Consider the following 11,625-nt stretch of genomic DNA (forward strand, 5'->3'; position numbering starts at 1 on the left):
ATTGTATTATTCGAAAATTTTATTATTTTGGAATTTTATTTGTCTAAAATCATATTATTTGGAAACTTTATTATTCTAAAACTGTATTATTCGGGAATTTTATTATTAGAGAATTGTATTATTTCGGATTCGGGGAATTTTATTTTTCTAAAAATCTATTCTTTGGAAATTTTATTATTCGTAAATATTATATTTCTAAAATTGTATTATTTGGGGAATTTTATTTGTCTGAAATCGTATTATTTGGAAATTTTATTATTCTAAAATTGTATTAATTCGAAATCGGGGAATTTTATTTTTCTAAAATTCTATTTTTTGGAAATTGTATTATTCATAAATTGTATTTTTCTAAAATTGTGTTATTTGGCAATTTTATTTGTCTAAAATTCTATTCTTTGGAAATTTTATCATTCTAAAATTGTATTATTCGAGAATTTTATCATTCGGAAATTGTATTATTTGGGAATTTTAACTTTCTAAAAATCTATTCTTTGTCAATTTTATTATTCGTAAATTTCAATTTTAAAAGTTGTATTATTCAGAAACTGTATTATTTGGAAATTTTCTTTTTCTAAAATCGTATTATTTGGAAATTTTATTATTCTAAAATTGTATTATTCGGGAATTTTATTTTTCTAAAAATCTATTCTTTGTAAATTTTATTTGTCTAAAATTGTATTATTCGGAAATTTGATTATTCGAGGATTTTTTAATTAGGTAATATTATAAACTCTCGAGGAATTTTCCAATTCGGGAACTTTATTATTAGGGAATTTTAGAATTGGAGAAATTTTCTTTTTCTTAAATCGTATTTTTTGGAAATTTTATTATTCAGGAATTGTATTATTTGGGAATTTGATTATTCTAAAATGGTATTATGCGGAAATTCAGGGAATTCAGCAAAGATTATGATCCCTACAATCACTATAATTACCTGATCAGCATCTTTATACGGAGCCTCGGGCGCATAGACTCTCAAAACATCAGCAATGCAGCACGCGATTAGAAGTTGAACATCTTTGCTCTGGTGCAATAGAAAATGATCCTCCGCCAAATGAAGGGCCAGAGGAATATATTGCTGATACATTCCCTCATCCTGACCCATCGCCTGTAGCGTGTGGGCCAAAGTCTGACAACGAATTTATTTATTAATTTATAAGATCTTTCATTTTTTTATTTATTATTTTTTTCTATTTTTTTTTTCTAATTTAAATACCTTCAGTCGCCTGATTAATTCATCGGGCCCCAAATCTTCGCTGACGGATCGACACCCTTGAGGGTAAACTATTTCTGCCATGGTGTCAAATGGGCGATCGAATCAGATTTGAAGAGTTGTCTATCTCCGAGGTGGTCTAGAATACCGTCCAAATTCTGTAATATAAGTTTTGTGCTAAGGCTAGGAATAGCGATAGACTTGAGAATTTTTAGGATTTACAATAAAAAAAATAAAGCGAGATAAAGAAATTATTAGGAAATGCAATTTTTAAAACTTTTTTCTCAAAATTAAACATTTTTTTCATTTGAAGTAATCAAAACTAAACTGAAAATTAAAGTAATAAAAGTGAAAACCTTGAATTTTAAAGATTTAAAATTGAAGCTTATTATTCTTTTGATTGAAAACAATTATACAATGGAAGTTTTTAACACACATCTCTTTAACAATTTTAAATTAAATGCCATTAAATTGCAAAATTTTAACCAAAATTGCAACCCTTCTAAATAAAAAAAAAATTATAAAAAAGGGGCTTCTCTCAATTCAGGAAAAAATTGAAAACAAAAATATCCTGCCTTCCAACTCAATAAAACTGTTCAAAATAAAAAATTACCCTCTTTCAATTAAACAAAAAGATTGAAAAATGCCTAAACTAAAAAAAAAATCTATCTTCAAAGCCAGGAAAAAATTTCATCCCTTTCAAATCAATAAAAATGTATGAAACAAAAGAAAATTTTCCAGTTTAAAAAAACATGAAAACCAAAAGTCCACCCATTTCTACTCGATACAGATTTAAAAAATAAAAAAAATGTTCTTCCAATTCAGAAAAAATTAGAACCGAAAAAAAAATTCAAAAACACTTCTACAAAAATTAAAAACCAAAATTTCCTCTCTTCAAACTCTAAAAAAATCTTTAAAACAAAGCAATGTCCCTCTTCAAATTCAGAAAAAAACTAAAAATTAAAATTGCCTTTCTTCAAAATCAATAACAATTTTTAAACCAAACCCTTTATCCTCTTCCAATTCAGATAAAATTAAACGTGAAATTGGCTCCTTTCCAACTCTAAAAAAATATTAAAATCAAAATTTCCTTCCTTTACATTTAATAAAAATGTTAAACATAAATAATTACCCTTTTCAAATAAAAATGTCGTTTTTTCCAAACTCTAGAAAAATCTTACAAACAAAAAAATATATCTCTTTCAGTTAAGAGGGAGAAAAAAAAGAAAACCAAAAATAAAAATGTTCCAATCGAAAGAAATGCTTTTTCCCCTTTGGAAAAAATTAAAAACGAAAATTTCCTCCCTTTCTACTTAACAAAAATGTTGAAAATAAAAAAATGATCCCTTTTCTCCAATTCATCAAATATTAAAGATCAAAATTTCCTTCTTTTTTATTAAAAAAAAAAAACAATTACTAAACAAAATGTTCTCACTTCCAATAAAATAAAAATTTTTGAAACAAAAGAAGCGCCTTTTCCAGTTTAGAAAAATTTGAAACACAAAATATCCTCCCTTACAAAAGTAATAATAAAGATAAAAATAACAAATGTCTCTCTTCCAATTTAGGAAAAATTTTTTAATTAAGTGACTTCTTCCAACTCAAAAAAATTTGAGAACGAAAATTTCTTCTGTTCCAAATCAATAAAAATATTTCAAAAAAATGAAATTAAATAAAAATGTTTAAACAAAAGAAGTGCCTCTTTCCAGTTTAGAAAAGCTTGAAAACCAACATTTCCTCCCATCGAAACCAATGAAAATCTTAAAAATAAAAAATGCCCTCCCTCCCAATTCAATAAACATTTTCAAAGCAAAAGAAGTGCCTTTTCCAGTTCAGAAAAAATTAAATTTTCATCCTTGAATTTCTATCAAAATCTTAAAAAAAAAAGAATTTATCTTGCGAGTAAAAAAAATTGAAAACCAAAATATTCTACCTTCCAATTAAAATTTTTTCCCCCTTCCAATTCAATAAAAAAAAAATTTGTAACAAAATTTCCAACCTTTCATTTTTATTAAAATCATAAAAAAAAAGAATTTGTCTCTTGCTAGTGAAAAAAAAAATATTCTCTCTTCGAACTCAACGAAAACGTAAATAACAAAAAAGGGCGCCTTCCAATTCAGAAAAATAATTAATAATCAAAATTTCCTCCCATCCAAATTCACAAAAATGAAAAAAAATATTGAAAACAAAATTTCCTTTTTTCCAACTCAATAAAAATCTTAAAAATAAAAAAGTCCCTCTTCTATATCAGAAAAATTTCAATTTTCTCCCTTCAAACTCAATAAAAACGTTAAAATAAAAAAAGGTTAAAAATGAAAAATGATCCTCCCTTCAATTCATCCAATATTGAAACCCAAAATTGTCTCTTTTCCAAATCGATTAAAATCTGAAAAACATCAAATTTACCTCTGCAATTTAACAAAAATTAAAAAAATATCCTCCTTTTAAACTCAATAAAAATGTAACAAATAAAAAAGTATCCTCGTTCCTGGAATTCGTGTTCTACTTTTGATCGAAAAAGGGCTAAAAGTATAAGATATCATCCTTTTCGAATAATTTTAATAATAAACTATAGTAAACAAAACACAAAGTACGAAAAATTCAGCAAATTCCGTCCGAAATTCCAATTAAAATCCTTTCACACTCCAGATAATCACGTTCATTAAAAATAGGTCGAATTCAAAACAAGCACTCCACACTACTTAAAATTTTCATAAACCTCAAAACTCTATAACCAAAAATCTGTAATTTTCACTGAAAAATGGTAAATTTCCTAAAGTTGCCGTCACCACGATTGCAAAGCTTTCAGCCATCAAATTTCACTTCACGAAATTGCGAAACAAACCCAAACTCCAAAATTCTCGGCTATCTCTCACAAACTCAAAAAACATGCAGAATTATTCTCGAAAAAGAAATAAACTCCCGAACATGAATGGCTGCGTGAAAATTGGCGTTGAAATTCGAGCGCATCGTTACAGTAAATGACTTTGAGGTTATGTAAATTTTCCCCGCACGCATAAGACGTGGGACGTAAACAAAATCAAGTTGCAAAAGGTAATTGGTTGAGAAGTTCACTTTTTTCTGGGACCGATTGACACTAAAATCTGGGTGAAATCGGCATGGGAGGGGGTAATATTTACCTCAAGATATGCATAGACACCGCCAGGCCCGTGGCACTCAAAATATCAATAAAGCAAATATTACTGACGGGGCGCTCGGCACAGGATTTTCAACCTAGTTTTTCACCACAGGAGATTTTCACTATTAAAAACGAGTGCGACTGGTTCGCACAACTCCGGATTCACGGCGACAGCTAAACATGTTAAAATAGTCAAAACCGCGAGAAAGATGGGCTAAAAACCGTCTCGTATCGGTTAACCGTGTCAAAGGACGCGACAGCGTAATTGATACTGTGAAGCTGGCTGCGAACTGTGATCAGTGTTCCCAATACGACACCTCAACTGCACTACGCATGCGCTGCACCAGGAGTCCCATTGGACGTTGATCGCGCGCTCATTTGAAATGATTAAATATACAAATCAATCTAGCACAATATATAATAATTATATACTACAAAAAGGATTATGCATTTTTTTAAATCATACTGGTGATCCGTAAATTAATTCTATTAATTGTATGATGATTATTTATTATGATAAATTGATTTATACATTTAATAATTTCAAAAAAGCACGCCTTTTTCAGCTTATGAGACTGTTGGTTCTACGCATGCGTAGTACAGTAGGCTGCCGAATTCGAGTGTGAATAGTCGAAAATGGAATGGACTTCTTTTTCTAATGTGTGTAGATAGAAAGAGAGATCCATTCAATTTTCAACTTCGGATTCCAATTAACGTAAAAGATTATGTCGAGTTCACAAGGAATTATTTTCCTGCCAGGCATCTTGGAAAATTCAAATTCGTACTTTTTCTCATCGGTTTTTCAATTTTACCTTGTTTTACTTACAAAAAAAATTCTAAAAAAAAAAGAAATATCACATCTTATCAAACGTGATTCGATTTAATAATAAACCTTTGATTAGAAAGAAATCCAAGCCATTCATTTCAATTTTTCTTTTAAATATCAATTTACTGGGTGATACGAAAATGTTACTTTTTAAATTAATTTACTGTTCCCTGACTAATTTTTCATTTTCTTGAAACATTAATAATAAATACTTTGGCAATGGAATAAAACCATTCTAAATTTCAATTCATACATTTCAAATTAAAAATCGTTATGTCGAGTTCACAGAAAGTTTAAATAAATTTTCCACAGAAAGTTGATTTTTTAACAAAAAAAATTGAGTCTTCTACCATAAAAGATGGATTTTTAATCCGAAGGAATTAATGAATAATCCCTCTAATAGTTTAATTGGAAAAGCACCTGACCGGAAATCAGAAGTTTTGTGCTTCGATTCCCAATGGAGTGAAGATGAAGTAGGATCTTTTTTCAAGAAATAATTCTAATGAATATTTAACCAAATAAGGAATCTTTAACAAGAAACAATGCATTTTGCACCAAATAGTTGAATTTCTTAACAAATGAAAACAAATTTCAATTTAAAAAAGTTTCAACTAAGAAGATTACATTTATACTCAAAAAATAAAGTTTTAACAGAGTATATAAATTTTCAACCAAGAATGGAATAGTTTTATAATGAAAAAAAATTAGTTTTCATTTTTAAAAAACCTGGATTTTCAACTTAAGAAGATAAATTTTTAACTGAAAAGATACATTTTCAACCAAAAACAGAATAGTTAAATTTGCAGTTAGTAAAATGAATTTTCAACAAAAACAGAACAAATTTTTAACCAAATAAAAATTTAAAAATTTAAACCAAATACAACAGATCGCGGATCGCAACTCAAGTGCTGCCGACACACAGTGGAGTGAAATCGAAAAACGAGGTTCGAAATTACATTTAGAACGCAATTATGTACCGATTTTAGATTTTTGTTTTTGAAAAATTCAGAACTAAATTTGTCAGAAAATGGTGAAAGGATTTTTTATTTTTTGGTTTATTTAATTTTTATTTTAATACAAACCGCGAAAAAAATTTGGATTTTTTTAAATTCATTTTTTGTCTTCTAGACAAAACTTTTCTTATACTTCTCCTACCTTGTATTTAATGAACCGGGGTATAAGTAAGACACAAAACATTGTTAACTTGCATTGTTAATTGTTATGAACGAAATATATTGACAAATATTCGACATTAGGGGTTTTTCGTCTTCAAAGTATATTTATGCTCTAAAATCGCTTGCTTTCATCGTTAAGATGATACGTGGACTTTAAAATTTAAGATATCGTATTGTCGTAAAGATGCCTTAACGATGTCGTAAAGACGTCGCCAAACTTTGTGCCCACTGGGTTTTTTCACTGGTTGCATTAAAATAAAAATTAGATAAACAAAAAAATAAAAAATCTACTCTCACCATTTTCTCACAAATTTAGTCCCGAATTAAAAAAAAACATCCAAAATCGGTGCATAATTGCGTTCTAAATGTCATTTTGAACCTCGTTTTTCGATTTTACCCCACTGTGCAGCAACCACACAAACAGCGCAGAGAGGCAGAGGTATTGAGCGCAGCTCAGCTCAGTGCTGCCAGAACGAGCTACAAATTTACCCCCACCATACTTACCGTTTAGGAGCCGCAAAACAGAAGGTGCATGATTACCACTGTGAGTTCGTGTATAAGCCGAAAATGCACGATTCGTCTTCGGTTTTCTGCTGTACGATGATTGCCGATCTGAAAGCTTCGGAAGACTTCGGTGGTCTTCTATTTATATCTCGATCCTCATTTGAAAGAAATTGAAGAAATTGGCGAATTTAATGTTTCGCTTGATTCTTCATTTCATGCATGAGTCGATTTTGAGGTTATTTTTTTAGGTGTATATAATATGCAGAATGGATATTATTACTATTATACATATTATTCATGTTAATATTATAATTATAAAATATTATGTCAATATTAATGACTAGTTGACTATTTATTAATAATAATAGTTCAAGTTTTAACTAAAATAATTAGTTTTCTGCGAAAAAAAAATAAATTTTGAAGAAAATACATATATTAAAAAAAAAAATGGTTAAAATTATTTAAAATAAAATAGTTACATTTTTGAACAAAAACTTACATTTTTATCCAAAAGGCTGAACTGTATACTAAAGAAGCAATTTTTAATAAAATGCATGAATTTTTCACAAAAGAAATTTATATTCCACCAAGACTAATTTTCTATACAAAAAATCAATGTTTAATTATAATTAAATTTTTGACAAAAAGATGAATTTTCTACCAAGAAAAACGAGTATTCAATAAAATACAAAAATTTTCAACTAAAAAAGATGACAAATATTAAAATATTTTAAATCCTTTAAAATCTTTTCAAATTTTAAAAAAATACTTTGGAATCTATTAAAATATCCTAAGATATATCAAATCCTTTAAAATCTCATATTAAATTACTTCAATAAATTGAAAATTCCTTGGAACCTTTTAAAATACTCTCAAATATATCGAAACCTCCAAAATCTTTTGAAACACCTTGACATCTTTTAAAGATTTCTAAAGTACTTTGGAATTTTTTTAAAGAAACCTGCTGAAGTTGTTTAAATTCTTTGAAATTCCTTCTAATTATAAAAATATGTTGAAAATTCCTTGACATCTTTTATAAGATCCTCAAATATTTAAAATCCTTTAAAATTTCATATTAAATTTCTGTAATCAATTGAAAATTCATTGGAACCTTCTAAAATTCTCTCCAATTCTTCAAATACTTTGAAATACTTTGAAATGCCTAGAACTTTTTTTAAGATTTCTAAAGTACTTTGGAATTTTTAAAAATGATCCTTCTACATTTTTTTAAATTCTCTGAAATTCTTTTAAATTATAAAAAATAAATTGAAAATTCCTTGAGATCTTTTAAAACATCCTCAAATGTTTAAATTTAAAAAAATTTAATTATACGATCTAAATCTATATTTTGTTGTGAGCAAATTTTAACAAATATTTTGTATAGTTACTATGTTTTCATTAGCATTTTAGTCCTGAAACTCATTTCACAGTTTCATTTAACATTTAGATTTCAATTGTTTCATTGCTTTGTTGTTGCATTTTTTTCATTCATGTTTATAAGCTCATAATTTGTAAATATTAGAAATATTTTATATATTTCGTTCTGATCGAGGACAATATAATCCTTAGAAATCTTCAACTAAACAAATATTATGAAAATTGAGTGTTTGATCATTTAGTTTAAAAGCCGTAAAATATTATTTTCCAATTTAAAATATGTGATAAATATTTTGTTTTTGTTTTTCATCAATTATTTTTTTCGCGAAATCAAGCGAACTATGAAAAAAATTACAAAAATTTCATTTCAAAAAGTTGTATCTCCAATTCATTAGAGTAACTTGAAAATTTCTTCAAACTGCCAAAACAACGTTAACTTGTGGAAAAACTGTAATATGAAGGAGATCCTGTGAATTTCGTTCTCGCTGAACAGAGTAGGAAAATTAAAAAATTTTAAATTTTGGACGCTTGATAATCAGAATTTTGTAAAGCCCACGGTTTCTAAAGCCCAAAGTTTTCTAAATGTTAGTCTAAAAATTCAAAGAATTTCCAGAAGTTTCAAAAGATTTTTAAGGATTTTAAATATTTGAGGTTGTTTTAAAAGGTGTCAAGGAATTTTCAATTTATTTTGACAATTTAAAGGAATTTCAAAGAATTAAAAAAATTCCAAAGTACTTTAGAAATCTTAAAAAAAAATTCTAGGTATTTCAGAAGATGTTGAAGGATTTGAAAAATTGGAGAGAATTTAAAAAGATTCCAAAGAATTTTCAACTGATTGAAGAAATTTAATAAGAGATTTTAAAGGATTTGAAATATTTCAGAGTATTTTTCAAATTTCAAGATATTTCCAAGAGCTTTAAAAAATTTCAAGAGATTTCAAAAGATTTTGAAGGATTTGAAAAATTTGAAAGAATTTAAAAAGATTCCAAGGAATTTTCAATTAATTACAGTAATTTAATATGAGATTTTAAAGGATTTGATATATTTTAGAATATTTTAATAGATTTCAAGGAATTTTTAACTCCCGGTAATAAGCGTTTAATAGAGAAAAATGAATATTTTCAGATTTCAGCGTAAAAATTAGGATTATTCTATTATTTCGAATGTGCGATTTTTCCATCTGTCTAAAATGTCACTATAAGAATAGGATATCTCAGAAACTAATTTATTTCTATTTCCATAGCGGTCGCCGCATAGTTTCCTATTCCAAAAAGAGAACGTATTTTCAATATATTTAATTCCTTGTAATTGTACCGACAAATAACCTCAGAGAGATGTATTCTATTCCCCAAAAGTGTTCATATTTGCCGATTATTTAATTCCTTCTGATAAGTTCACAAAATATGTGTGATTTCCTTTATAAATTTTTTAAGACGTTTAAATAAATGATTAAAATGTAAATAAATATAAATTTTAATATTTTTCGAATTTATAAGTTATAGAAAGATTTAATAATAAAAAATAGGTTAAATAAATGCTTTTGTTAAATTTTACTAAGTCGATTGAGAGGAATAGGATTTTCACTTTTTCTGTTCCCGTTGGAGGATTTTTAGACGGAGGAAAAATCGCGTATTTATAGGAATACAAATTTTAAAATTGCATGGAATTTTCAAGAGCTTTGAAAAATTTCAAAAGATTTTAGGATATTTTTAAACATTCTAATGAATTTTCAATTGATTTCAATAATTTCTAGCGATTTAAAAGAATTTTAACTATTCTATGTTTCATTGAAAATTGATCTTTTTTAGTTGAAAATTTTTGTATTTTATTGAATACTCGTTTTTCTTGGTAGAAAATTCATCTTTTTTGTCGAAAATTTAATTATGATTAAACATTGATTTTTTTGTATAGAAAATTAGTCTTGGTGGAAAATAAATTTCTTTTGTGAAAAATTCATGTATTTTATTAAAAATTCCTTTTTTTGTTATACAGTTCAGCCTTTTGGATGAAAATTTAACATTTTCTTCAAATTTTATTTTTTGGCAGAAAACTAATTGTTTTAGTTAAAAGTTGCACACACACACACATGTGCAAAATCATACTTACGTATAGTTCAAAACTTCCCGAGCGTGGCGTGCCAACCGCACATAAAAAAAAATGGCCGCCGATGTGAACGCGAGTCAAATGTAAATAAATAATGATTGAACAATTAATATCTTGTGAATAAAGGCAAGGATGTTACAATTAAAAATCACTGTATAAAAGCGAAAGCTTCGAATAAGTGTGGTTTCAAGTGTATAGTGTACAAGACTTTCAGAGTGTTGAAAAGTACTATGTTTATTGTTTTTGTTACAAACGCGTCGAATACCTGTCGCACGCATAGAGTTGGTAAAAGTAATTTGATATTTTCATAAACGTACTACCTACCTCTTCCATGGAGAATAATTTTTTATTCCACAAACATTTTACAAAACCTAATCTGATTATTAATTCTTTACTTGTTCGAGCGACCTGTCAAAACAAAACAATGGAGGCAGCCATATTTTTTTAAAGTGCGGTTGGCACGCCACGCTCGGAAAGTTCTGAACTATGCGTGTGATTTTACACGTATGGTTGTGCGTACTTCTGGCAACAGAAAAGTGACCGTTTTTGGTGAAGTCCATGCATTACAGATTGGTCTCCTTATATCTATTCTCCACGAAATAAAGAATCACGCTAAACATTAAATTCGCCAATTTCTTCCATTTTTTTCAAATAGAGATCGAGATATAAATAGAAAACCATCGAAGTCTTCCGAAGCTTTCAGATCGGCAATCATCGTACTGCAGAAAACCGAAGTCGAATCGTGCATTTTAAGCTTAGACACGAATTCACAGTGGTAATCATGCACCTTCTGTTTTGCGGCTCCTAAACGGTAAGTATGGTGGGGGTAAATTTATAGCTCGTTCTGGCAGCACTGAGCTGAGCTGCGCTCAATACGCTCCACGATCGGGCAGCTCTGTGATTAAGGGTTCTCTTTCTCTGACCGCGGACTGCACCTCGAATGCAGCTCCCGCACCATCAGCGTACTGTCGGTGCAGGTGCCGCCAGCACTCGAGTTGTGGTCCACGTTCAGAGAACCCGCAATTGCACTGTTAATGCAGGTCCCTATTCGCTGTGAGCCGCGCTCGTGTCGCCACCTAGCGGATTTGAAAGTTAATATCGGGCGTGTGTATTTACATGAGACTACATGGGCAATAATACAAAAATATGTAAGAATTTGTTTAAACATTAATCTTCTAGTTTCAGCAATAGTGTGGGAAAAGTTGGGAACACCAGCGATTAAAACTTCTAATAAAAAACTTGTAGGTATACGATTACGAACTTAAAAACTCTACCTGTCACATAGCTA

General features: G+C 28.5%; 1 protein-coding gene across 3 annotated transcripts in view; it reads right to left on the reverse strand.

Moving 5' to 3' along the window:
* LOC117172094 (sister chromatid cohesion protein PDS5 homolog B) overlaps positions 1-4,604 on the reverse strand; it is an 89,570-nt gene extending 84,966 nt beyond the window's left edge. For 2 of the 3 annotated variants that reach the window (XM_033359884.1, XM_033359869.1), the window contains exons 1-3: positions 4,354-4,604; positions 1,217-1,352; positions 935-1,129 (exon numbers count right to left, since the gene is read on the reverse strand). In XM_033359884.1, the coding sequence (XP_033215775.1) occupies positions 935-1,129; positions 1,217-1,297 (276 nt within the window). In that variant the 5' untranslated portion in view covers positions 1,298-1,352; positions 4,354-4,604. Of the gene's footprint in view, positions 1-934; positions 1,130-1,216; positions 1,372-4,353 lie in introns of all 3 variants that reach the window. The other variant, XM_033359876.1, reaches the window with a different exon arrangement.
* Between the last annotated feature and the right edge of the window lie 7,021 nt (positions 4,605-11,625).

The sequence above is a fragment of the Belonocnema kinseyi genome, chromosome 1, assembly GCF_010883055.1.
Source record: "Belonocnema kinseyi isolate 2016_QV_RU_SX_M_011 chromosome 1, B_treatae_v1, whole genome shotgun sequence".
Lineage (NCBI taxonomy): Eukaryota > Metazoa > Arthropoda > Insecta > Hymenoptera > Cynipidae > Belonocnema > Belonocnema kinseyi.